This window comes from Sorex araneus, chromosome 6, assembly GCF_027595985.1.
Source record: "Sorex araneus isolate mSorAra2 chromosome 6, mSorAra2.pri, whole genome shotgun sequence".
In the NCBI taxonomy this organism is placed as follows: Eukaryota; Metazoa; Chordata; class Mammalia; order Eulipotyphla; family Soricidae; genus Sorex; species Sorex araneus.
In genome coordinates this window covers 27862886-27889978 of record NC_073307.1, presented here as the reverse complement: position 1 = coordinate 27889978, position 27093 = coordinate 27862886, and the positions used below count along the sequence as shown (strand labels likewise).

General features: G+C 56.7%; 1 protein-coding gene across 8 annotated transcripts; it reads right to left on the bottom strand.

Moving 5' to 3' along the window:
• SEPTIN8 (septin 8) lies at positions 1-27093 on the bottom strand. Of its 8 annotated transcripts, none has more exons than XM_055141335.1 (10): positions 27075-27093; positions 16487-16607; positions 15414-15609; positions 15092-15278; positions 12903-13064; positions 11480-11576; positions 11083-11251; positions 10854-10986; positions 10578-10768; positions 1-1321 (listed from the first exon to the last, which is right to left on the bottom strand). In XM_055141335.1, exons 3-10 carry the CDS (start codon positions 15578-15580, stop codon positions 1156-1158), a joined length of 1272 nt encoding a protein of 423 aa, XP_054997310.1. In that variant the 5' UTR covers positions 15581-15609; positions 16487-16607; positions 27075-27093; the 3' UTR covers positions 1-1155. The 8 variants fall into 8 exon arrangements, with proteins under 8 accessions (XP_054997310.1, XP_054997304.1, XP_054997305.1 ...); XM_055141329.1 differs by lacking the exon at positions 27075-27093 and adding an exon at positions 26492-26734 and having other exon boundaries at positions 1-1318; XM_055141330.1 differs by lacking the exon at positions 27075-27093 and adding an exon at positions 26492-26734 and having other exon boundaries at positions 15092-15272.

Below are 27093 nucleotides of genomic sequence, written 5' to 3'. Positions count from 1 at the left end.
TGATATAGGACTTTGGCCTCTTTATTTATTTTTTTTTTACAGGTAATTCCACGCGTAAAAGACTTCATAAAGCACTATGGCTCTAAGTATACCCCAAATGAGCTGTTGAGGATGGAGCTGGCTATTTGGACAAACTGCACTGGGACCTCTGAACTGGGACGCCGATGGAATTCTTGGTCATGGTGAGTATGAGGAGTTGGCAGAGTCTCCCCCAGACTCATCTGTACCTTTGGAAAGGCTCTTCACCACAGGACGGCGGGCACAGGCGAGCACACGCGCACCACGGCAAGGCAAATAGATCTGCAACCCGGCACAGTCCCGCCAGACACCCATTCCCCAAGGACAGTGAAACAACTTTACAGAGGTTTTAGACGGCACTATTATGGTGAATCTCTCTTTTAAATACACGCTGCAAAAATATTTAACTTTCCATTCTATGAATACTGTACATAAAAAGCTGTCATCTTTCGCTACACTTTACACACATTCACTGAGCTGTCTTTATTCACCTACACACAATCCTTATTGAGGCTTTAGACCATATTGATCTGGCACTTAAAAAATATCCTATGAATCTGTACTTCTTTTAGTTAGGGGATGATGGTCATCCTTCAGGATATGATTGTTAGTAAGGCAAAATTATGCAATGGGGCGATGTCATGGGGTTTTGGTCTGTTAGGAAGCATGAAGATTAAATCACGAAGGGCTGATTCACTATGAAAACTGGCCACTGTTGCCAAACTGCAGAGTTTCATCTGTGTCTGGTAGATACAAAGTAACTTTGCTGTTGCCTTAATCTTCTACCCCTCCAGCTTCCACTTTTTTCAGAATAGAAACATTGTCCTCTAGATACTTGAGGTTCCTCGGACCAGGGCACCAAGCAGGCCGTTTTTTCCTTTCTCCAAGGTCGAAGCCTGGCTTGGTGGCAGAAGGGGCCTGGAGCTTCCAGTCCCCGGGGATGGGGACCACCAATGGGGGTGAAAAGGGCTGGGAAACATCTGCGCTTCCCTGATGGAAATGGAAATTGTTTGCACTTTTGGTCATGGATGTATGAAAAGTAGGGGGTGGGGGGTCCTGTTCTAACATTAAAAACCACCGTCCCCAGTTCCACACCCTGGTGGCTCTGGACCGGCCCCGAGTGAAAGAGCTGCTGCCTCAGAGGAAGCCTTCCCTCCACGTCGCGTCCCTGACCAGGCAGCTGCAGCACTGCATGGCGGGCCACCAGGTGCTGCAGTTCAAGGGTTCCACACTGGCCTTGGTCATCATCACCTTAGAGTTGGAGAGGCTCATGCCCGACTGCTGTGCTCCTATATCTGATCTGCTAAAGAAAGCACAGGTAGACATCAATGTCGCCCTCGTAGCTGATACTCGCTACCCCGCTCCAGAGACCACCAGGCCCCGGGGACGCTGGCGCATCTGCCAGGAGCAAGGTTTCCCACACTCAGCATCCCTCTGGACTTGAGTGTGGGACACTGTGCCATTTCCTGGACCGTATGGGGGGAGTTTTACTACTTGGGAAGCTGGGTATGGCACTGTGGAGACAGCAGGTGCAGAACCTTCATGATGAACAGGGTAGGATGTGATGCATAGTTAGAACCATGGTCGTTTTACTGAGGGGGGAGATGATGTCTCTGGGATGGGGGTTAGTGCTTTTAAGTTAGGGGTTGAACCTTCATGCAATTACTCCAAGCTAATATTTAGGGAGCTCAGTTGCTCCCTGCCTTAGGAAGTAAAATGGTTTTGCTGCCAGGCTACCCTCTGTTTTAATTACAGATCAGTATTGGTGAGTTTGATCACTGCAAGGAAGTTGTACAGCAGCTGTTGAGAAGGCTGTAGACCTCCTCGTAGCAGACCACCTCCTATTGTACCTGCCAGCCTGCACCCCAATGCCCTTCCAGGCAACCCTTCCTCACACCCCACTGCTTTGAGTTTCACGACTAAAAAGGGAAGGAAGACTCAGCAGGAGCAACTGAAAAATAAGTCCTTAGCAAGAAAAAAGAGGTGGGGGTGGGCCAGCGTCTCTAGAGGTGGGAGTAGTGACACATCCGTGCCCTGACTCCTTCTCTCCTTTGTGCCTGAGGGGGTAGGAGGGAGGACTGGACACACATTACACAGCTTGGGGCCCTTTCTCCAGCATGGGCTAGGACTGGCCCCTGAAGGGCTGAGAAGGAAGCTAGATGTGGGGCAGATCAGTCTCTGTCACCGTCCCCACCCCCAAGCTGGCCAAGTCTTTTCAGTATCTGAGGTCAGGTATCACACACACACACACACACACACACACACACACACACACACACGTGTGGCACCTTAAGGGCCCCCAGCTCTGCTCACCACTGCCAACACGGGGCACACTCTTGGCGGCTCATTTATCCTGACTTGGCTGGGACTAAGCCTTCTTTTCACAAGGACCGGATTAGAAAGTGTGCCTCTCTCCTGGACAGTAAATTGATCTAGCTCTAAATCTCTTTTTTCATTGTTATTCTCATGCAAAGTAGTTCGGTTTGACTTGTGGGATGTTTGTGCTAAAGAGCAGTATTACCAGGTGATGGAGTGGTGCAGTTATTTGTTGAGATGGGCAGGGCTGGGGGCCCAGCTGTGTGCCAATCACTGTGCTGCCAGGAAAAGGGGATTCCTAGCATGTTGTGAGGGAGAAGCCAGCTGCCTCTCCAAAGCCTGACACCGAGGAGCCATTCTTGGAGCAGTCCGGGTCAGCTGGCAGAGATGCCAGCCAGAGCTATGTAAAGAGTGCAGGGGCCGTGAGTGACCAAGGCACACATTTAGAGATGGCCTATGAAAGTGTTTCCACTTTGAAAGGTTTGCTGAGAATGTGCTAAGCCACAGGAAGGATGACCTGCAACTAGGTGCAAAATGCTCCAAGGCCCAGCTACACAGGAACAGTTGTCTGGCTGTAGAGTCAATATTTTTACCACTTGATCATTGAAACATTTGTAAAAAATACATAAATTTGCATTCCTTTTGATGCTGGCTGAATTTGCAGCATTTTGATGCTGGCTTAATCTGTGTATTGGGCACTGTGCCTTTAGACTTGTGGGAGACAAATATGAATTACCACCTCCTTCTTTTGATAACTGTCTAGTCCAGCATTTATTTCTCAACTAGGAGTCGCCTCGGCGGCCAAGCTGGGGCACGGGCGGGATATGTGTCCCTCCGGCGCCTGGGCCCAAGCTGTCATTCTGCTCATTCTGCTCATGGCCTCCCAGGCAGTGTCACCCATAAGGTATCTTTGTGTGTGAGCGCCTGGTGAGGGGGGGATGGGGAGTGGGTGCGGGCAGGTTGGCATCGGTGGTTCTCAGCGTGTTTGATCAGGGGGTGACCCCAGTCCACTCTGTGGTCATGAAAAGCACCTGTACAGCGGCCTGTTCTTTGCTGGTTGCGAGGCCCCGGGTAAACTAATCAATCTTTCTGGGGCACATCGTTCCCATGTAATTAACCCCCTCCTCCCCCATGGGGTGGTTATTGGGATGAAGTTAGATGATGCACGGGAGACCAGAGGGATGGTTCTTGACACCCAGCAGTAGATGTACACAGACCGGAGTCAGCGGAAGCTAAGGGTTGGGAAAGCCTGCTCTAAGCCACGGACAGCATCAATGCTGACCACGGCCTTCCTGTCAACAGGGACTGCAGGGAGCTCAACATTGGGGACTCTGACTTGGAGACAGTTGGGAATCTGTACCTCTTAACTAGTTAGCTCTGCACACAGAGCTAATTCAACACTGAGTCCTAAAGAGAAGGTAGATCAGAGAGTCCCAGTATTGGTGAAAGGAACAGCCTGTGGCACCTTTTCTCAGTAAATAATAGAACTCTTTCTTCTTGGGGGAATCAGACTCACATCGCCAAAATACTGTTGGTGAGTTTTAGGAAAATATATATATATATATATATATATTGCTTTTTGGGTCACACCCAGCAATGCTCGGGGGTTATTCCTGGCTTTGCACTCAGGAATTACTCCTGGCGATGCTCAGGGGACCATATGGGATGCTGGAGATCGAACCCGGGTCGGCCGCGTGCAAGGCAAACGCCCTACCCGCTATTTTTTTTTTTTTTTGGTTTGTTTGTTTTTTTGCTATTTGAGTCACACCTAGCGATGCTCAGGGGTTACTCCTGGCTTTGCACTCAGGAATTACTCCTGGCGGTGCTCAGGGGACCCTATGGGATGCTGGGGATTGAACCTGGGTCAGCTGCATGCAAGGCAAACGCCCTCCCCGCTGTGCTATCACTCTAGCCCCTAGGAAAGTATTTTAAGGCTATTCAAGTTTGACTCTATATCCCATCCTTCTCTAATATTTTTTCCTGAAACCAGGAATTCAGAACAAAAACTGGGGATCACTGTGGTGGGAGAAACAGGGAAGACCCACCTTCCTTTCGGCCCTAGTACCAATGCGATGGGCGGCATTTTGTGGCAGCAGAGGAGGGAGGTGGGAGAGGTTCGGAGGCAGATGCTATGGAACGGAAAAGGCAGATGGGCTGAGGGAAGTGCACAGCAGGTGAGCATCAGGGATCTTTATCAGCTGGCTGGACCAGAGTCAGTGACACTCCCTCTAACAAGGCCCTTCTCCCCCTTGTCCCTCAAAGCTTGACGATTCTGCTCTCTGCTCCCTGCCTTCCCCCAGGTGTAGCTGGGTTGTCCCTTCATGAGACGTCTACCTGGAGGTATATGGAGGCCTAAACATCAGCTCCCAACCTTGGTCCATCTAATTTTAGTATCTGTTTAGTGCCCAACAGAAAAAGCATCTAAATAGACAAAGCTTCTAAACTTATGTATGTCCCATGAACCTATCACCATTTTCCATCAGTCTGCTCTTTCTCAAACATCTGTCTCCTCACCACAGCAACCCCTGGCCCTCCTCTATTCCAGGTTTTAGAGCCCCCTGGCAGACTGCATGCTTTAAAGACCACATTCCCATGGCTCTTCCCTCACCTGCTGATGTCGCCAGCAAGAAGCTCTAGTTCTGGCATGAAGGGTGCAGGCTACCAATGTCCAAATACCAAAACATTGGTAGCCTGTACCCTTCCAGCTATTAACTGCATGAACCTGGTTAAATATACCTAACCTCTCTGTGCTTTGCCTTTAAAGTGGGAAGAAAGGCATCCTGCCATAGGATTATGAAAAATGCACCTTAGATACATCTGCCCAATAAGAACTCAAATGTGAGTTGTTCCATGTCAAATCACCACAAGATAGAAACTCTTCCTGGGCAGGGGCTGCCTTCCAATTGCCCAATCACAGCCTCAGACAGGCTCCCAGGCTGTATCTTCTAACCAGGGCTCTTTGCTCCATTCCAAACCCACTCAAGAGCCATACACAGACCCCCCCTTCCCCCGCAATGATTCTCTTGAAAATGATTCCTACTAGAAGGTGATTAACTCCACAAAGTTCACAGAAAAAACAAGCTGTACTTGACCACAATCATAGTGGAGTAATACTAAGGAACCTGTTAAATCAGAAAAGCTATTGAGCAAAAAAGACACGACAAAAACTCAAAATAAATGCAAAATTTAATGGAACAAAAAGTACAAAGTGAAGATAAAACAAAAACAGTCAACGATGGAGTAAATGAATTAACACGTGGAGCAATTTCAGAAAAGCATGATAACATAACAGACTAGCAAGTCACACTTCCCTCAGTCCCCTCAGCCAGTAACGAGCCCCACGCCACAGGGAGGGAGACAGACACAGACAAACATGCAGTCAGTCTGCACCGCTGCAAAGCACCTAAACTCAGGTCCCTACAGCCAGGGGGACCACGCCTCCCCATCTGCCTGAGACACTTCTGGCTGATGCCTGTTGATCTGGCATAATTAGCATCTCTGTCTTTTCCAGACCCCTCAGTTTGAACAATAAATTATATGGTGATTCTACCCAAAGTCAACATAATGAATGGAAACCACGCTAGGAGCTGCCTACGTGATCCCGTGGGCAATCCCAACAAAGTGACAGAAGGAATGGGAGGAGCAGACCCTGTGACTGGGGAGTCCCATTCCATGAGAAGTTTCAAGGCTCCCTGGTGCACTGGGGGCTGATTTGGACTCAGCTAACAATGACAGAATTCCAAACACAAGAATTACAGTGAGACCCACTAACACTGATGCAGCCTGCAGGGCAGATGGGGCCTCAGAACGCAACCATGAAGGGGATTGCTGGGGATGGGGGTGCAGGGGAGGGGAGAGGCCCAGGTGGTGGTATGCAGGCAGGTGGCAGCATCTGCTCATGCCAGTCTCCCCAGGTGGCCCAGGAGTCGGGGGTCCTCGCTTCTTATATGACAGCAAACCTGCTGGTCCCTGTGCCTCATCTCTGGAGTCAGCCCGCACAGGCCTTCTGAAAGGCCATGCTTTGGTCACTTGCAGACACAGAAGTCAGACACAGACGTCCCCTAAGATGAGCCATTCACAGTTCCTGTCTGCCCTAACAGGGCGGCTAGTTGCTCTTTCTGGAGACCGCACTGAAGCAGGCTGCTACCCTCTCGCCCAGCGGGGGATTTACTATGAAGTTAATGAAGCTTAATCTTCAGGCACCTTCAAGATCCTGTGCCTAGTTTTATATTCACATCCTTTACCTTAACAACAGCTTCTCAAATAGTTCAAGCTTCGAGTACCTCAAAATCCGGGCGCACCCCTGGTTATAGCAAAAGACCTGGCGAGCGTTCACTTTGACCCTACTCTTTCGGCCTGTGGGGCCCCCTCTGGACTCGAAACTGTTCTTTTCTGGCTGTGCCCCAGTGGACACACACAACTGACCTCTCTGGCCCCTTCTGAATTGAAGAAATCTCAGACAGGCAGGAGGAAGCCGGGTCTTGGTCAGGCCCGGGCAGAGAGGAGAGAAATGGGCAGGTGGAGAACACACAGAACAGGCCCTAAACTACCAATCCGGCTTCCTAAGACCTCCAGCTGGTGGGGACGTGGGGCTCGGAGCTACTTGAGGCTGCACCCAGCACAGAGCTTTTAAAATCCTTCTGTCTTTTAATTTCTCATCTCCCATTTTACTAGGCCACATTTTCAACCCTGATGCCCTCCCAGTGGCTTGCAAACCAACAGGACCACAGAAGAATCAACGTCCCTGGGCCTCTCTTAAAGTGTTCCCTTTAAGAATGCAGCAGAAAGGAGTTAGCTGCTGGGCCAAGAGGATTTTGTTGTTCGTTTGTTTTTCCTTAAATTGCCCACGTGCATTAAATGACACCTTCATCTCTTGGCCCTGTGACTCAGCCACAAAAAGAGAAACAATAACCTCAAGCGAGAAAAAAAACAAAACAAACACTTTTTCCAGCTGAGTCCTCTTGACATTTAGAACATGCAGGAGTGGTTTGGGGAGGGGAGTCTTGGTTGGATGGAGTCAAACACCACACACACAAACACACACGCACTCGCACACACACATGCACGCACACACACATAGAGAGATGGTCCGTGTGGAAGGCAGCACCGTGGGAGCAGGCAGTGGCACTGAGGCTGCTGTTCCATTTACATTCGCAGGAAGAGCACTGCGTGTGGTCTTGGTGACGCTCCACAGTCACTGGGAAAGAAATCTCCAAACACTGCCACCACAGGTCGTTTATTATCACCTCTCCCTGGCGACAGAAGGGAGACTTTATACATAAAAAAAAAGGCTGAGGGCACTTTTTAGTTTTTAAAAATCAGGGAATCTGTGTTACTTAAGAAAATAATGGGAGGGAGAGGATTATTATTTGTGTTCACTGTGCCAAAAGAAAAAAAAAAACTTTAGAAGTGTTTTAAAAGGTATTATTGCAATAAAGCTCTAGGTTAGAAAACTTAACAGGCAAGGAATCGGGCCTGTTGTGCAGCTTGGTCCCGGGGGGTCCAGGCCTCCCTCGGGAGGGTCCCTCGCCGGCCAGGCAGGCACCTTCTTTAGTGGCACAGAGTGGCTCCGTCAGGGAATAGTGACACTGTAAATGGAAGACCAGCCACTGGCTCTGAAAAAAATAAATCTCATCAGTCTGGGATTCCAGCATTCAGGACTCTGACGAGTTTGCATAGACGGGGTGTTCCAGGCTCGAAGCCTGGGCCGGGGTGGGGGGGGTGGAGGGAAGGTTGGGGCCAAAGCAAGGCTGTAAACACGGAGTCTGTACCGGCTCCCACAGACTCCCGTCCGTCCTCACACCACGCTATGGGAGAAGGGTCACAAGGTGGAACTCAAGCAACTTAACACATGAAAGTCTAAAGTCCGCTCTTGACATGTAAGTCTGTGCGTGCGTTAACTGAAAAATAAAAATAAAACAAACAGAACAAAAAAACAGATGCATTAAAAGATATGCAGGCGACCAAACCAAAAAGAAGCAAACGACAGCGCGCCGGACCCTGGGAAAGGGCAGTCAGTTGGGCATTTGTGACGAGCAAAGCAGAGAATTCACTTCAGTGTGTGGTGTTCCAAGCAGGGGGTCAAGATCTGATTGGGAAGTAATTTTGCAGAAACGGATTAAAATTTGAGGAAAACAAATACAACCAAAGTCACAAATGTAAATGGTCATGAGAACAATACCCCGCCCTCCAAAATGCAGAGACAACTCCCTGCTTTCCCAGAGCAGGGACGGAGGAAGGGGTGTGCCCGGTCACCCAGCTATCCCGAGCCAGCCAAACTGACTGATGCTTTCCCATACGTCCAGCAAACAGAAAAGCCCTGTGCCCCCGGGAGTACTGAGCCTGTGACTCCACCCGGCTCCCCAGGGCTGCACTCAAACCCTTGCAGAAGCCTCATCCCTGTGCTCAGCTTGACCCTAGCGCTCCTAACAGCAACTAACCGCCTTTTCAGTAACCAGCTACCAAGGCCGGCAGGGGGCCAGGCAGAGAGTTTTCGGGTGCCCTCACCTGGGTCACAATCCCAGAACAGAACTCTGAGCCGCTGACTCGAAACCCACGCAGGCCCCACCGACCTCCAGCCTCCGCACTCGCTCACCAAGCCCAGAGCTGGACCAGGGAACAGGGCTGGATGCAGAGCCAAGCCGAGGGGAGAGCAGGTGACTGAGGCCTCCCCGGGTACAGGCAGGCACCTGCAGGGCTGGCAGGTGGGGAGAGACTGAGGGGACAAGGAGCAGGGTCTGCCCCAAGGCAGAAGAGAGGCCTCAAGGTGACACCTGAGTTCCTCAGCGCCTGGCCCTGGCCCCTCTGTATCCTCCAGACCTTCCCTTCGAGCTCCTTTTCCTCTGCTATGTCTGTGCCTGTGTGTCCAGGGAGCTGTGTCTGCAGGGAGACACGTGCCCCAGCCTGCCTCTGGGGGGGACAGGAGAGAGAGAGTCGGACGGCAAACATGTGCGGTGTGTGCACATTAGGGAGAGCAATATTGGGGTAGCAAGGGGGGGGCAGTTAATGCCAAAAGCAGGATCCAGGGCCACATCTTCTCCACACAGTACGGCCCGAGCCACGGGGCCCACTGACACCCAGGACAGCTCTGGGCACACACTTTCCCAGACGTCCGAAAAGGAAATGGGATTCCACCGTGCCCGAGAATGAGGGCCTGGCTGGGCACGCCTGCGCAGCTGCAGACTGGCAAGAGAAAGCAGCACTTGGCACGGGTGGAGGCGGAGAGCAAGGATGAAATCCCCACACAGAATGAAGCAGGGTGGGAACGGGAGAGCCCCACCAGCCAGTGAGAGACTGCAGCCAACTGCAGAAACAGAGGTGACTCAGAGTCGCCCCCGCCTGGCCAGAGGCTGCCTGCACTGTGGAGGCTAGGACCCCTTCCTTCCCCCATCCCTACTTTTCTCTGTCCTCAGAGCAACCCTAACCTCTGCTGGAGAGAAAGCCCCTCTCCAGAGCAGCCCCTAGAATCCCCAGTGGAGTCGCTGCCCTCCCCTGGGCTAAGAGGTGATCTCAGAGCCAGTCCATGGCAACCTGCTCTAGTCAGCAGCTGCCAGGAGGCACGACAAGGTGTCAACTCGTACCCCCCCCCCCCCGGAACTGAGGGGGACGTGTCTCAGCCATCCTGGTACCAATCATGGGAACTGGGAGACTGAGTGTGGAAATGCTGACACTCCTTGGCAATGCTGCCATTGGGGCTGAGATCCCCACCTGTGAGGCCTGGGCCTCACAAACACACACACACACACACACACACACACACACACACACACCTACCTCTCCCCCCAGCTTGGAGGCTTCACAAACACACACACACACACACACACACACACACACACACACACACACACACACACACACACACACACCCCTCCCCCCAGCTTGGAGGAGAGAAGAGAGAGGAGAGAGCAAGGAGAAAGAGGAGAGAGGAGGGAGAGAGAGAGAGAGAGAGAGAGAGAGAGAGAGAGAGAGAGAGAGATCACCTGTACACAAGCAGGTGCCTGAAGCAAGGGTGGACCCTGAGCACAGGATCACTAGTGAAGGAAGAAGCAAAGTGAGTGAGAAGCAAAGAGTGAGAACGTGAGCAAGGGCAGCATGAGCAAGCTGGAGCGAGGGAGAGAGAGGACAGAGAGAGAGAGAGAGACAGAGACAGAGACAGAGAACGAAAGGGACCGAGCTGCCGGGAGCGAGGCAGCGTGGGCGCCCGCGGGAGCACAGCGCAGCAGGGGGCAGAGGCCACCACCTACTTCTTCCGGTCCTTGTCCTTCCTGAGCGGCTGCTGCGAGGTGGCGTGCAGGGCCTGGCTCTGCAGGGCCTCCACGGCGGCCTTCCTGCGGGTGAAGGCGCTGCTCTCCTCCTCCAGCTCCCGGCGCTTCTCCTCCACCTTGCGCTTCTCCTCCTGGTGGACCCGCTTCAGGTGCTCAAACTTCTCGTGGAGCTGGGAGGGAGGAAGGTGAGGGCGAGGGCCCAGCAGGCGCAGGGAAGGTGCCTGTCTGCTGACCGCCCCCTGGCCCCCCACTCACCTCCCTCTCCTTCTCCTTCAACTCCAGCTCGGTCTCCTTCACTTTGTTGACGAACATCTGCCGCATCTCTTCCTCCTTCCGCTGCAGCTCGCTGAGGAACTCCTTCCTCTTGGCCTCATAGGTCTCCTGCAGGCTGCAGGAGGGGCCGAGGAAAGAGGTCGTCGGGGTGGGCTGCTGGTGGGAGGGGGCAGGGCGGGCTGGGGGTGTGCCGGGGGCTGGGGGCTGTCACCTGAAGGGCTGGCTGTCGCCGTCGCTGTCCCGGAAGCCCATCTCCTCCAGCTTGCAGCGCCGGTACAACTCATAGTGGCGGCTGTGCGTCTGCTCCCGCAGGTCCTCCATGTTCACGCGGATCAGCATCTCCCGCAGCTTCACGAAGTCGCAGTGGTTCTCGTTCTCCACTGGAAGCAAGAGTGCGTGGGGTGTGGGGGGCATGAGGCAGGCAGGGGCACGACAGGGCTCAGGAGAGGGGCCAGAATGCTCAGGGTGGGCAACGGAGAGTAGGGGGGTAGGCAACAGAGGGTAGAGGGCGGGCAACAGAGGGTGGGGGGGTGGGCAACGGAGGGTAGAGGGCGGGGGGGGGGACTGGGCAGGGGACGCAGCTGGGGTCCCCCCGCCACCACACTCACCCTGCACCACTCCCCAAGGGTACTGCCGTGCTCGGACCAGCTTGTTCCCCACCTTCACCTCCTCGGTGCTGCCCACTACGGCAAAGGGCAGGTGCGCCTGCAAAGGGACCCATCAGGGGTGAGCAGGAGTGACGCAGGCAGGGACAGGACCCTCGTGCCTCCTGGGGTCCAGGGAGAGGATCCACAACTGAACGGAGCCTGGCCAGGGGCTCACACTCTGACTCGCTTCTGGTGAACTATCCAGAAACCTCTAAGCAAGGGAGAGCGGGGCCCACAGCCCCTTCCTGCCACCTGGAACCCGGTGTCTTCAACGATCAGGCACAATCCCTCATGGGGAAGACTCAAAGAACATTTTTTTTGGGGAGGGGGTTTGGCCACACCAGGCTATGCTCAGGGTTTATGCCTGGTGGGGCTCAAAAGACCATATGTGGGGGCTGGGAATTAAACCCGGGTCAGATGCATAAGAGACAGGCGCCTTAGTGGCTGTGCTATCTTTCCAGCCATGAACATGTTTTTTTGGTTTTTTTTTTTTACAGGGGTCACTCCTGACTCTGCACTCAGGAATTACTTCTGGCAGTGCTCAGGGGACCATATGGGATGCTGGGAATCGAACCTGGTCGGCTGCATGCAAGATAAATGTCCCATCCTCTGTGCTATCCCTCCAACCCCAGCCATGAACATGTTTTAAAATTAATTTCCTTATGATTATCAGTAAAAGTTTAATCCATACATTTCTAGTATCTACCTACACACTCAAGGCTCTGTAAAAAATTCTCAAGCCAGGGCCAGAGAGACAGTACAGCAAGGAAGGCACCTGACTTGCATGTGACCAACCAGGGATCTATCCACAGCACTCCTTATGGTCCCCTGAGCTTACCAGGAGTGATCCCCGAGAGCAGAGTCAGGAGTGAGCCCTGAGCACTGATAAATGTGGCACAAAATAAAAAAAAAATTTGTTCTCTCAAGCAAGGCCAGAGAGATAGTACATGTGGTAAAGCACTGCCTTGTATGCTGCTGATTCCAGTTAGAGCCCCCGTACCACAAAGGGTCACCGAATCCCACCAGGAATGAGCACCACTGGGTGTGAGCCCAGCCCACCCCATGCAAAATATTCCTCAGGTAAATAAGACTTGCAAGTGGAAATAGCATAAGAAGGCCTGCCCAAGAGACGGCTGTCAGCCCTGGGCACCCTGGGGACCAGGAGATATGCCCCAAGAAGCTTACAGCCAAGTCCCCAGGCTCCTACAGGATGCAGGTGTCCGCCCTGAGCCCACAGTTTATGAAATGTAAATCTGGGGACGCCCCAGGGTGGCCCCAGCACTTGCTTCCCTGGTCCCTGTTCAGAGCCCAGGTGCCCACCTGTCCTGGACAGCCCGTCAGCCCCATGTGGGCCCCAACGCCCAGTGGCCCGGCCTGTGCTCACATTCATGACTGCATTGATCTCTGCTACAGCCTCGTCATCGGTGGGGAACTGGTAGATCTGGACCCCGTTGCTAACCAGCTCGCCCATGATCTTGATCTTGAACTTGTGGAGCTCACTCTTGGAGATGGTGTCGGCCTTGGCAATGATGGGGATGATGTTCACCTGCACACCGGGGAAGAGAGGCAGCAGGTCAGCAGGCCCCAGCAGGGCACAGCCCTGGCCAGGACACACCCCTGGGATGGGGAGCAGAAGCAGAGCCAGCCTAGGCTGCACCACTTGTCGTGCTTATGGCCTCCCCAAAATTAGTCCCCCTTGGGAATACTCAGGTCTGGCCCAGGACACCCTGATGGTTCTAATAGCACTGAACCTGAGAGAAGTCATGGGGGAGGAGAGAGGAATGGCTGAGCACCCACTGCCAGTGAGAAGAGCTGCCAGTAGCAGTCACAGGAAGACCTGAAAATCACCCAGATCTGGGTGATCCCATTTTCACTGTGAAAAATCAACTCCTGATCTGGGCAGAACAGTTACGTGGGAGCTGACAGGTGACTGCAGGGCCCCATATCCTCCCTGTCACTCGTTCTAAACACCCACACCTCATGCAAATTCCAATTCTCGGCCTGGACACTCTTCTCCCTAGGGGGGCCTTTGGAAGAAAGGACAGGAGAAGCATAGGGGGCAGAGGAACTAGGGTGCAAGAGCAAAACTCAGCTTGGATGGGAAGGGGCAGACAGAGAACTAGGGAAGTGATGGGGAGGGAGGGAAGATCGGGAGCCAGCAAGTGAGAATAAAAATGTTTCAGGGCAACTCAAGAGGTTGGAACATGTGCTTTGCATGCAGGATGCCTAGGAGTGATCCCCAGTGATCCCCAGCACTGCACAGTCCCCCAGAGAAGCCCAGGAGTGACTCCCTGAGCACAGAGTTGGGGAAGCCCCCAAGCCTCACTGGTTGCTGCCAAACAACAGAAAAAGCGAACGATGTAGCTAGAAGAAAGAGGATCCAGGGGCTAAGTACAGCAGTGGATAGTACAGCAGGCAGGGTGCTTGCCTTGCACAGTCAAGCTAAGCAGGATCCCCAGCACCCCAAATGGGCTCCTGAGAATCACCAGAAGTCACCCCTGAGTGTAGAAACCAGAGGGAGGGAGGGAAGGAGGAAGGAAGGAGGGAGGGAAGAAAGAAAGCAAGAGAAGGAGGAAAGAAGGAAGAAGGAAAGGAAGGAAGAGATGGATGGAGGGAGGGAGGAAGAAGGAAAGGAAGGGAGGGAGAAAGGAAGGAGGAAAGAAAGGGAGGGAGGGAGGGAGGGAGGGAGGGAGGGAGGGAGGGAGGGAGGGAGGGAGGGAGGGAGGGAGGGAGGGAGGGAAGAAGAAGGAAAGGAAGGGAGGGAGAAAGGAAGGAGGAAAGAAAGGGAGGGAGGGAGGGAGGAAGAAGGAAAGGAAGGGAGGGAGAAAGGAAGGAGGAAAGAAAGGGAGGGAGGGAGGGAGGGAGGGAGGGAGGGAGGGAGGGAGGGAGGGAGGGAGGGAGGGACGGAAGAAGAAGGAAAGGAAGGGAGGGAGAAAGGAAGGAGGAAAGAAAGGGAGGGAGGGAGGGAGGGAGGGAGGGAGGGAGGGAGGGAGGGAGGGAGGGAGGGAGGGAGGGAAGAAGAAGGAAAGGAAGGGAGGGAGAAAGGAAGGAGGAAAGAAAGGGAGGGAGGGAGGGAGGAAGAAGGAAAGGAAGGGAGGGAGAAAGGAAGGAGGAAAGAAAGGGAGGGAGGGAGGGAGGGGAAGGAGGGAGGGAAGAAGAAGGAAAGGAAGGGAGGGAGAAAGGAAGGAGGAAAGAAAGGGAGGGAGGGAGGGAGGGAGGGAGGGAGGGAGGGAGGGAGGAGGAAAGAAAGGGAAGGAGGGAAGAAGGAGGGAAGGGAGGGAGGGAGGGAAGAAGGAGGAAAGGAAGGGAGGGAGGAAGGAGGGAAGGGAGGGAGGGAGGGAAGAAGGAGGAAAGGAAGGGAGGGAGGAAGGAGGGCGGGAGGGACGGAGGGCGGGGCTCCAGGCCACACCCTGGAGCGAGCCCAGAGCAGCAGAAGCAGCAGGAATGGTCAGAAGCAGTGGCCAGAGGCTGAGATCTCGACTCCATCCTGGAGCCCGAGGGGACAGTGGCCACTGGCAGCAGCAAGCCCACATCGGCAAGGGCTGCAGGACACAGCTCGAGAGGCCAGTCTACCTTGCTGTCAAGCTTCTTCATCGTCACCAGATCCAGGGACTTGAGGGAGTGGCCGGTGGGGGTGATGAAGTAGAGGCACACGTGGATCCTCGTGTCGTGGTAGTCGAAGAGTGAGCGGCGGATCTTCAGCTCCTCCTGCAGGTAGTTTTCAAACTGCGCATCAATGTAGTCGACGATGGGCCTGTAACTACAGACAAACTCCGTCACCCAGGAGGCGGCCGCCCCGCTCTGCGGGGGAACCCCAGGCGCTTCCCCCAGAGGCCACCCCTGGCCTCCTGCAGGGGCCACACTGGGCGGGACTGGGGCCCATCCCATCTCTTGCCTCTCATCCTTGTTGATCTGATCCCCGAAGCCCACGGCGTCCACTATGGTCAGCTTGAGGTGCACGTTGCTCTCCTGGAGGTCGTAGGTCTGGGGCCGTAGACGCACGCACTCCTCGTGGTGACTGGCCTCCTCGGTCTCGAAGGTGGTGTTGAAAAGCGTATTCATCAGGGTGGACTTGCCGATGCCCGTCTCCCCTGTGGGCAGCGAGGAAGGAAAGGACATGGCAGGGGCGAGCAGCGAGGCAGTCCTGGCTGTGGGCAAGGTGGGCATAGCCCCTCCCCCTGCACACTAGGCCGGGGAGCTGGCTTCCCTCTCCCGCCCTCACTGCCCCGGCTCCGGGGTCATCTTGTCTCAAAGGCCCTTTAGTGGGGAGCAGGGGATGGGACAGAGAAAGCCAAAAGGCTGGCGCGGCCCTTCAGGCTCTGCATGGGGTATAAAATTCAGGGAGAAGACAGCGCCGGGTCTCTGCAGAGACCCACTGGACACTGGCCTCCAGTGGCTTCCGTGGGACCCAGTCCCCTCACACATGGACTCTGCAGCTACCCACGGCCTCTGGGCCTCTGGCCTTAGGGCCCTGCACTGGGCAGCCCACCTCCAGGGAGCTCTGACAGGATGTGGGGGTGTCCCGTTATGTGGCTTCCTGCTTCCCAAAGGCCAGAGCTAGGGCACGTCTACAGGGGCTGGCAGAGCACTCTGGGCCTTTGTGGGAGCCTGAGCACTGAGGCCACTGAGCCTCAGGGTGCTGCCCCATGGGGGAGTTGGCTGTCAACTACACTGCCCAGCCCAGTGGCCACAAGGTATACATACTTGTTTTCTTTCAAAGTTTTTGCAATGAGAGTATAAATACACAAATGAATCTAAACCTCAGGGAAACTGTTTACGGGATGTTTCACCTGCCTAATCCCATTTTCCTTCCACCCTTGACTCTTGGCAGAGAGCCCCGACTCCCGCCCCATCCCGACTCTCCCGAAGGGTCCCTGCCTGGGCAGCTGTCCTGCAGCCCGAGCAGGGGCTGGGACAGGGGCACTCCATCTCCCACCCTGGCGTTCCCCTCAGCGCCCCCACACTCACCCACACAGAGGATGTTGAAGCTGAAGCCCTGAGTGACTGCCTTGCTGACCAGCTGGTCGGGGAGGCTGTCGAAGCCCACATGGCCGCCCAGGGAGAGGGGCCGTGGCTCCGGCTCCGCGTTCTGCCGGGAGAGAAGTGGAATGAGGCGGTGAGTCCTCCTGGGGGGGAGGTGAATGCTGAGCCCCCTGGCTGAACTCTCAGCATGGCTCAGAACACACGGTATGGATGGGGCACTGCCATCCCAGGGCCGGTTCTGGAGGCAGCACCGGGCTCTGGGTTCTGAGCTGTTGCACCCAGGTATCCATAGAACCGGGACCAATGACGGGTCCCTGAGCCTGAGGCCCTCTCCCTCCTGCTCAGGACCCCCAGGGGTCTTGGCTACTATCTCAGAGGGTTCACCTGGCCTGCCCCAAGGGGGCCCAAGTTGATCCCTGGAACTTAAAGATTCCAAGAGGTCAAGATTGGAGGGGGTGTCTGTTTCTTCAGCCTCCCGCCCAAATACCCAGACCTTCCTTCTGTATTCAGAGAAGCAGGTCTGGCCAGACCCCCTCACATATGTGCTCCATGGAGAGGGGTCCCCATCAGGCCAAGCTCAGGATCTTCTTGGGGAACACCCTGCTCCTTAGGTGCCCCTGGAATACTCAGGTGGCTCCCCCGCTATTCTGGATGCTCAGAGCATCTGGGCAGAGGACACGGAGGCTGGGCCCCTGCTCTGAAGCAGACAGCCTTCAGAGAGTCGAAAGAGAAGGATTCTAAAGAGAAGCCCCCAAGACCCCCGCAGGGTAAGGCCAACCTCCAAAGTGTGGGGGCAGTGTCTCCACTTCCCCCGGCAATGGAAGACAGTTGAGTGCTGCCACCTGTGGGAAGCGTCCCTGAGTCAGCCCCTCTGAAGGGAAAAAGGTCCAAAAGTTTCGGTCAGAAACTATCTTTTTTCCATTTTTAAAACTATTTTAATTTTTTGGTTTGATTTGGTTTGGGGGCCACACCTGAGTAATGCTCAGGGCTTACTTCCGGCTCTGCACTCAGGACTCACTCTTGGTGGTGCAGAGGAGCCCACAGGGGTGCAGGTGATTAAACCCAGGTCAGCCGCAGGAAATGCAAGTGTCCTCCCCACTGTGCTATCTGCCACGACTCAGACTCACCGTCTCTCTCACGCCCCCACAGCCCAGCTCAGGCACTCGCCCTGCATTCATGACTTGCCAGAGAGCAAGCTGGCCCTCTCAAGCCATGCGGTCCCCCTGGGCAGTGGTACTGTCCCTCAAACACTCTGAGGCTGCCCCAGACCTGCCCGCTCCAACGAGGCCCTCTCAACAGGACCTCTGCTCTTCCGGCCCACCTCCCCTTCCTCAGCCCTACCCCCCCCCCCCCCAGCCATGGGCTGCACACAGGGCCCTCCTGAGAGGCCCTGAGAAGCAGCCTGCTCACGTGGTAAATGGAACGGAGAATGTGCTGGGCAGTCCACACCCCCTCGCTCGCCTTCCCAGGCCCTTCTTCACTGCAGCTCCCACCCAGCATGTGACGCCTGAGCCCTCCTCCGAACTCCCTGCAGCTCTGGGCCAGGGCCCGTGGCAGCTCAGGCCCAGCAGAGCCCTCACTCAGCTGCCCTGATCTCCAACTCTTCCTCCAGCCCCTGACGTTGACTGCAGGCTGGGGGAGGGGATAAACCACCCCCCCACCCTGGGCCCAGCCTGCGGGACAACACCACCATTCATGAACCGCAAAGAGCGCCTCTCGCTGTCGCCCAGGGGCACCTGCCCACCTCACACAGAGCCTCATTGTCCGGCTGCTCCACCTGCTCCTGGCAGCACGCGGATCAAACGAGGGACACAACAGTCAATCTAGAGTGTTTTTCTCTTCAGGCGAGACTGAAAATCAAGATTTAAGGCACGCTGTGCTCGCGGAGAAGGCTATGTGTTTATTCAGCCTCCTCTTCCAAGGGTGACACAAGCAGGATGCAATCCAGCATCCTGGAGTCGGCCGCCAAAGCCCAGCCAGGCGGCTGCGTCTGGAAACCACCTACGTGCACGTGCGCGCGCCGTCTGCAGCAGAACACGGCACACAGACTGAGGCTGCGCCGCGCCGCGCCTGGGCTGTCCCTGCCGCCTCACGTTTCAGGCTCTGAGTAAGAGCCCCCTCAGTGGTCTCACAGAAGCCCACCTCTGGGCACTCAGCGTGCCCTGCCGCCTGCCTGCTCTCCGGGGATGTGCATGGAGCACAGGAAGTCATCATCGCCTGGAGGCTGCCCAGGCTCTCCTGGCACCATGCCAGGACCCACAGACCTAGAGGCAACCCGTGTCTCCATGCAGAAACCTCAGGGACCACGGCAGTATTGATCTCCATGGCTGGAATGCACCCATGCACAAGCACTCACACACACATGCTCATGTGCACACATACTTTCTCACATACGCACATATTCATACCCACTCACAATACACTCATATTCACACATGAACTCACATAACACACTCACTAGCACTTACATACACACCTACACTCAAATCCATACATTCACATACAGTCACATACACTTGCACTCAGACATATGCGCTCACATTCACACATAATCTCACAAAATCCACATACACTCACATACACTTACACACACGAGAATGCTCATACCATCCCACCTCCTGCCCTGATGCGGATTGACCGTAGGTCTCAGGCGACTGATCTTCTCTGCTGAGGGATGACTCTCCCTCAGGTCAACCCCCTGATGCTAATTTGGCAGCCATGCCCTGTGCAGCGAGTGCTCCAATGAGCCCCCCTCTAGAACGTCTCAGCTACCACAACTCAGAAGGAATCCAGGTTTCAGACCAGACAGACAGCACAGGGATTAAGGTGCCTGTCTTGCATGCGACAAACCCTGGTTCAATCGCCAGTAACAACATGTGGTGCCTGAGCACCACCGAGTGGCCCCAAAATCTAAGGGTTCCCACTGGTTACCTGGCCAGCAGCCCTGCAGTTTGGGAATGAGCCCAGATCAACTCTGGGAGTGGATCTGAACGGTGCTACACGGTCAGCAGATGGCATCACAGGTTCAGGCTCTTCCTTGGCTCCTCTCTGCTTGCTCCAGGGCCACATGACACGAGCATCTCCCTTGGCTGCTTCTGCAGCTCCGAGAGGCCATTTCTCACCAGTTTTGCATTCTGACTGCCAAGCTCTAAACGCAGGGGAGCAGGGAGGCAGCGGGCAGAACAGGGAAGGAAAGCATGTGGGAAGTCAAGTGTCTCGGGGTTTGCAGCCAAAGGAAAGAGTGGATGTCACATGGTGACGGCCACACTCACCGAGCAGCTCCCTGTGCAAACAGAGCCTCAGTTCGCATGGCCTGCAGCACGGCGCCCTGCCACTCTGGCTCACGGGCCAGTCAGGTACTCAGAGCTGCAGCCGCTCTGAAGGCAGCAGAGCAGGGACTGAGAGCAGCACCGGCCCAAACCACTCTCCTTCCCTGCCTCTGCTCCTAAGCCACCAGTCAGTCATCTGTCCGTCCGTCCGTCCCTGAGCACACACTCCCGGGCACGGCGGCTGTGCGCCAGGAGCTGGGACGGCTGCCAAGGAAAAGAGGAGACATCAAGTCCTTGACCTCAGGGGGCCCCTCTAATTCAGTCTCAACTCAAGTGGTCCTAGAGGCTGGGCTGTTCATGTACGGGGGAGGGGGGGCAGCGCGGGCGTAACAAAGCCAGCCCCGAGCGAGGCTACGGTGCTCCTGCCCTGGCCACGCGCCCTCGGCTTCCCCTCGCTCAGCCCAGGCAGCAGGTGCACGACTGAGGCCTCAGGGGAGCCTGCAAGAAGCCGGATCGGAAAGGACACTGCAAACCCTGCCTCCAGCCACGGGCTCCCGCTGCTGGACACAGACCCACAGGCTGAGCCAAGCGTGAGGCCCAGGAGAGGTGGACACCAGGAGCGGCCAGAGTCCCGCAGCTCAGCCCACAGTGGCAATGGAGCCCTGACCAATGGCCATATCTTTCATTTTAAGAGACTCTAGAAAGAGAGGGATGCAGGGGTGGGGGTCGGGGGGAAGGCTCCCAACCCACTCCAAGCCGTGCTCAGGGCTCCCCAGGGTCACTTTTGGCAAAGTCTCAGCCTGGTCACGGAGCCCCAGTAGGTTAATGCCCGAGCCCAGAAGTGCTGGGGACCACCAGATACTTGGGCAGGGGAACTTGGAGTCAGGCGTGTGCTGTAGCCCTCAGACGGATCTCCCACAGCCCCACCCTGATCGGTTGGGGTGTGTGTGTGTGTGTGTGTGTGTGTGTGTGTGTGAAAAATCTGATTTTTTAAAATTGTTAATAAAAATTGAGACTACCCTGAGGGTCTAACCCAATGTCCCTGGGGTCCCGTGTCTGGGGATTGGGGCATGACACTGACCTGGCACTCAAGAGCCCCAGGTCTGAGGGTGAGGGAGGACCATACACCATCTCCTTTCTTTCTTTTTTTTTTTTATTTTTTGCTTTTTGGGTCACAGCTGGTGATTCACAGGGTTTAGCTCCTGGCTCTGCACTCAGGACTCACTCCTGGTAGTGCTCAGGGAACCATATGGGATGCTGGGAATTGAACCCGGGTCGGCCGAATGCAAGGCAAACACCCTACCCTCTGTGCTATCGCTCCAGCCCTACACCATCTCCTTTCATGGGGAGAGAGCCCCACAGAGGCTGTTCCTTGTCGGAACCCCATGAGCTGAACAACTTCATTCGGACCTTGTAAGGGATGGACCCAAGAGCTTCTGGCCCTTTCCACACACCCAGCTCCCTGGGTCACCCACTCAGAGGACTCTAAGTGTCCCCCAAGCTCCTGGACAGAGTGCTGGCCACTCTGAGCCCACCACATGCAAGGGAAAGGCCATTATCCCTGGCTAATCACTAACGAGCGTTTGGCTCCTGTGCCACCGCCTGGGCTTTTGTGTTATCATTTCTTGGGCACATCAAAGGCAGCAATCAAAATAATCACTGCTGTGTCCCTCATGCCCTGCTGGTCACCATCTAGAACAAAGTAGAGAATGACATGTTTGTTATACGGCCCAGTGGATAACTAGGACGGCCTTTCCGTGACCGGAAAACGGTCCGTCCAAGCCTTCAGGAGCCGCACCCCACCCACCCCTGCCCCATTACCAAGAAGAGAGGTAGGAGGTAGGGAGAGACCATGTCTCCAGCCTGGACACAGACCCGCTTGTATTGGGAGAATGGGGAAGTATTGCGGGTCAGAACTGGCTGTGCCACAGAGCTGTGGGGGAATAAAGGCTCCTGAAAGCAACTCTTGAACCAGGTCGGCTGCTGGGCTGGGAACGAGGTGATGCCCCATCAGCAGCACTCGGCTTCTCAAACTTGGACCAAGAGTACTCCCCGACCCAGGCCTGCCTGGGATCTTGGATACCCTTTTCCCACTGACCGCATGCCTGAGCGCCCTGACAAGCAGACAGGAAGCTCATTCCCCCAGAGAGCCCCTGCCCTGTGAGGAATGGCTATTCAGCCTCTGAGCAAGGAGCCCAGGAATCCTGGCATCACTGGTACCTTCTCCCCCCATGCTCCTGGCACCCACCACAGCCCTGCTCGAGCTGCTCCAAGCAGCCGGGGTCTTACCCAGCCAGAGGCCTCGGCCAGAACCATGGTCACAGTGCAACTGTCCTTGAGCTAGAGAGGAATCCCAGGAATTTTCCCAGGAAAGACTCAGGCTCTGGTCCCAGGATTCCACAGCAAGTCTCTAAATCCAGGTCAGAGGTGACGGGAAATGACCGAGACATGTGCGGGAGGGCAGCGCTGGGAAAGAGGCTCCCCCGGCCAGACGGGAGCAGGAGGCAGGACCACCTGTCCTGACCAATAAGGAACCTGGGATTCAAAGCCCCTCTCTCATTTTCTGGGGTGCGTGCGTCAGAGGATTTGCATCCTGGTGGTGCTCAGGAGTTACTCCAGGCTCTACACTCAGGGATCACTCCTCATGGGGCTCGGGGTGCTGGGGTTGAAACCTGGCTTGGCAGCATGCCCTACCTCTGTACTATCATTCCAGCCACAAAGTCCCTCTCTCCTACCGTGAAGCAGACATCTGCGAGAAGGGGCCGCGAGACAGCTCAATACAAACTTGTGATGCAGGAACTTGGATTAGATTCTTCCCCCACTACCTCCACCCAATGGTCCCTAAGCACTGCTGGGTGTGCCCCCATCCTGAGCAAACAAACAAAGGGGGCCAGAGAAATGGTACAGAGATTAAGGTGTAGCAGTCCTTATATGGAGTAACTAGGGAAACCTCAGAGGAGCAAGCATTTATGATATGAAGTGGACCCCTTTTCTCTCCTTCCTGTTCTGCCCTTTAAAGTGGCCCCCAGGATAGGGACCAAGAACTACCGGCAGACGTGTGTTTTGAGAAAGGAAATTACTTGCTGCTCCCAGGCTGCTCCCCTATCCCGTGCTCACTGCCCCTTCCCAGCGCTGGGGAGCCAGTGGACACATGTGGCTCTGGCAAAGAGAAGGATCGGGGTGTCACCCCCACCCCACCCCCTGCCACACCCAGCTCCACATCAGGTCATCCACACAGTGTGCCCCTTAGCGACCATGCAGATGCTGGTGGGCTAAGGAAGCTTCAGGAGATACCCCAAAGCAGTCACCCCCACTGGCCTCACGTGGCCATCCTGCAGCTGCTTGGACCTGAGCCCCAGAGGCTCATGCCCCATTTAGACACCCCCACCCAGACCATCCGAGGGCCCAGCATTCAGGGGAATCTGGGTGCTGGGGTGGGGTCTTGGGTCCATGCCTGCCAATAACCAGAGTTTGCCTCTCATGCAATAGTGAGTGGGTGACAGGCTCCAACAAGGTGATGGGTCCAAAGCGCCCAGGGTCTTGCCCTGGCCCCCCACCTCCATGAACACCCTCCCATCTCACTGGCATCGTGAGCAGTCTCCCTAACACAGCACACTAGCTATGCCCCCATTAGTCCTTTATCCCATGCACCCTGGGACCACCCAAGCCTTCGCCCCCACACACTGGGCTCCCATGGGCTACCCAAGCCCAGCCCCGTGGCATGGCAGGAGGAGGAAGAGCGATGTCCACGCCAGACCCTCAGCAGGGGCCAGCACCGAGGGGCTCCCAGCTGTCCCTGCCCAGCTCTCACTTGTCACAGATCAGCTCAGAGAAGAGGTGACGGGCCATTGTCTTTGGTGACAGCGTGCCCGGGGTGAGATAACTCCCTCCCACATCCCCAGCCACCAGCTTCTGATCGGGGAGATACAGGCGCCTCGCTGGAGAGCCTGCTTCTTGGGGAAGTGTCAAGATTACAGGGGTGACAACGGAAGTGACAGATGGTGCTGGGGATAAGGCAGGAATGGGGGGCGGGGGGGGGGGGGACAGACTGGCTGGGAGACATGCCAGGCGTGAGGCTGCCATGCTGCACGCGCCTTCCCTCCTACGCAGAGCCCCCCCATCCCGGCTGCTGGGGGCTCCCTTGGCTTGCAGCCCTGACCCTGGGATTCTGACAGAAGATGGAGCCCAGCGGGAGGAAGAGGTGAGCCCCAGAGTCCAGGATCTGGTGAGGGCAGGATAAGGGGTATGTGAGCCCCCCAGGGGGAGGCCCACACACATTGCTTAGGGAGAGTGGAGCCGGGCCTAGCCAGGGGCAAAGGCCCCTGGTGTCAGCTTCACACTATGTGGAGAACAGAAACACAGCACAGGATGACCTCAAAGAACACTGGATGCTCCTAGAAGCTCTGGGCTAGGGCAGTTCCCTGTCCCCCTCCCCGCCCTCAGGCGAGTCTGGCCACAGAGGGAGCTGGAGGGGTGGCATGGACCTGTGATAGGTGTAGCCCATCATAGACTCATGGCCCCCACTTAACTCCAAAGTGCAGCCCGATCAGACACGGTACCTCTGCGCTTATCTCCACACATGGCCTAGGCTGCTATTAACCTTCCACCAGCCCTTTGAAGAGCAACACCATGAGTTGTGTCCATTTCATGTAAGATTAAAGAAGAAATTATTTTTCCCAGGATGACAAGCCCAGAGAGGGGAATGGAGTCCAAACTCCTAAATGCAGGCCAAGCTCCACCCAAGGTCCCCACCCTCAGCCCAGGGTGAGTCCTCCCAGGAGGCTGATGGCCCAGAGCATAAAGGGTGTGGTGGGCGTGGGAGCCAGGCAGCCAGCTTAACCTGGATGGCAACCACGCAAGCAAGGTCCTTAACCTCGCCTCCACACCTACACCTGCATCAGGTCCCTCTCTGGTCCCTCTCTGCCTCGCCTATCCCAGGGGAAATTCCATCCAAACCCTCAAAGCGAGTCTGAGACAGACCAGGGAATGTGCGGGCAGGGTCTTGCCAAGCAGACTCAGCTCAGCCTGGAAAACAATCACCCTGGGCCAGGCAGAGACGGAGCCCGCCGGGAGAGTGCCCCGTCCAGGAACAGACATGCTCTCTGCTGCCTTCCTAGACAGACGGCCAGCTGTCACATCCACATGGACACAGGTGTCCCGTGTCCTTACCATGTGACACACTGCTCCACGCACCTCACCTGCCGTCTCTCACCGAACCCTTCTAAGAATACTTGAACAGGGGATTTTTCTCCTGTAACACAGGGCAGCGTTGTGAAGGGTTAAAAAACTTGCCCAAGGTCACATGGCCAACAAGTCAGAGTGGAGGATTCAAAGGAGGCAGTGCATTCTGGTTACTCCACATGCCACAGTGGGAAGAGGCCCTGCAGGACCGACAGACCGTGCAACCTCTGGCAAGACCCAAGCACAACTTTTCAGTCAACTGGACACAGAAAATGTCTGAGGCATGTACACAAGGATGTCAAGCGTGCACAGGCCTCCTGGCCGCCAGCTGGGCGGCAGGGTTGGTAAGACTTGGGCATCATGCACAGTTAATGCCAACTTCCAGGGGCGAGGAAGCTTCTGCGGGCCCCAGCCTGGTAATCTGCAACTCCTACACTTAACTGGCCCACAGCCCCCTCCTCAACGGGAATCAGACACGCCAGTCCAGAAATTATGAAACCAAGAACGCCTGTTTCAGTGATGCAGTGATTTTCAAAGTAGACCCAAAAATGTATTTTCAGCTTAAAGGGGGTAAATTTACATGCATAAATTCAGATGGCGGTATTTATAGCATTGATTACATAAGTACCCCCGCTCCTTTATTTAGACCCAGAACCAATTCCCTGCCGGTCACAAATTCAGCGTCCCCCGATCCCTCCCCCCAACGGAGGGGGGACCCTCCCCGCGCCGACCAAGGCCTGTCTGGCTGGCCAGAAGACACAGCTTCCTTCACTGTCACAGCCCGTCCTCCCAGACACACCCAGATCCAAGCGGCGACACCAGGGGACTTGCAGACTCTATCCCCAAAAGGCCTCCCCCTCCTCCGGGTGAATTAGAAAAACATTTAGGAAGTTGCCTATTGGCTGGCTCGGGCCCAGAGCGACCCCTGCAGGGACCACCCTAGACGCTGGCCCCGCAGAAGGCAGCGCCGGACCGGGGCCCAGACAAACACGCGGCGGGGCTGAGTCTGGAATCGCTCCAGTTCCCGGGGAATGGCAGCCTCCGAGCCGACCCCCCGGGGCCGGGGCTCCGGAGCGGCGGGGAGGAGTGGGGGCGGCGGAGCGCACGGGAGAGGAAGGGGCGGCGGGGGTCGGGAGAAAGGGCTCCGGGGGTCTCGGAGACGCGGGTCTGCAAGCGCCCCGAGCTCGCAGCGGGCACTCCCTCGGACTCCGGGGCTCCATCCTCCCCGGCGGTGCCCATCCAACAGCACCTGCGGGGCGCGGAGTCGCTGGGGCCGCGCAGAAAGCGAGGACCTGGGGTGATGGGGGGGCGAGGGGTCCGGAGGGCGCCGGCCCGCGGCGAGGGGTCCCCAGCCCGCGCCCCGCTCCGTGCTCGCACCTGGCCGGAGGCGGGCGGCTGTTTACCCCGCGCCTGCCCGCCAGCCGGGTGCGCCCCGACTACCCCGCCAAGGCGCGCCGGCCCGACGCGCGGCGCCCCGGGACCGGGGGGTGACAGCCCGGCCGGCGCCCCCGCGCGCGCCGCCGCCCCGCGGGGCCCTTACCGGGAGGCGCTCCAGCTCGGTGGCCGCCATGGCGAGGTCGGCGCGGGCTGCGGGGCGCGCTGCGCCCGGGCGGCTGCGGCTGAATGGATCCAATATGGCCACTTCCTGGAAACTCCCCTGGGCCGCGGCGGCGGGAGAACCGGGAGCCGCCCCCGCCCGCGGGACCGGCCTCCCCGCCCGGCCCGGCCACGCGCGCAGCCCCAGCCCCGCCGCTGGGACGGCCGGGGGGCTCGGCGGGCGCGGCGGGGAGGTGCCGGCGGCGGGGCTTGCCGGGATTTGTAGTCCGCGCATCGGGGGGCGGCGTGTGGGGGCGGAGGTGGGGGGAGACCCGGGGCGGGTGCCGCCCGGCCTGCCGCGTGGCCCTGGGGGAGGCCGTGCCCCGGGAAGCCCGTTCCCGGCCCAGGACAGAGCGGGGAGCCGCGCGCGCGCCCCGGAGCGTGTCCCACCCCAACCCAGCCGCCTCCACCCGGCTCCAAGCCTGCGAAGGGCGACGGGACCCCCGGCCCGAGTGCCAGCTGGGCAGGCGGCGGGTCCGGCCCGGGGGAGGCCGCTCAGCCCCGTGTGCGGGTGCGCAGGGCCCCACCTGATGCTCCGGCCGGAGC

What these genes read in the sequence shown, in the direction of transcription:
- SEPTIN8 (XM_055141328.1), bottom strand. Translation starts at nt 26,521, where the DNA reads ATGGCGGCCACCGAGCTGGAGCGCCTCCCG. An exon ending in AGATCAATGCAGTCATGAAT is followed by an intron (nt 11,577 to 12,902) that starts GTGAGCACAGGC and finishes GTCCCTTTGCAG; the next exon opens with GCGCACCTGCCCTTTGCCGT. An exon ending in AAGGACAAGGACCGGAAGAA is followed by an intron (nt 1,322 to 10,577) that starts GTAGGTGGTGGC and finishes TGCTTTCTTTAG; the next exon opens with CAGATCAGATATAGGAGCAC.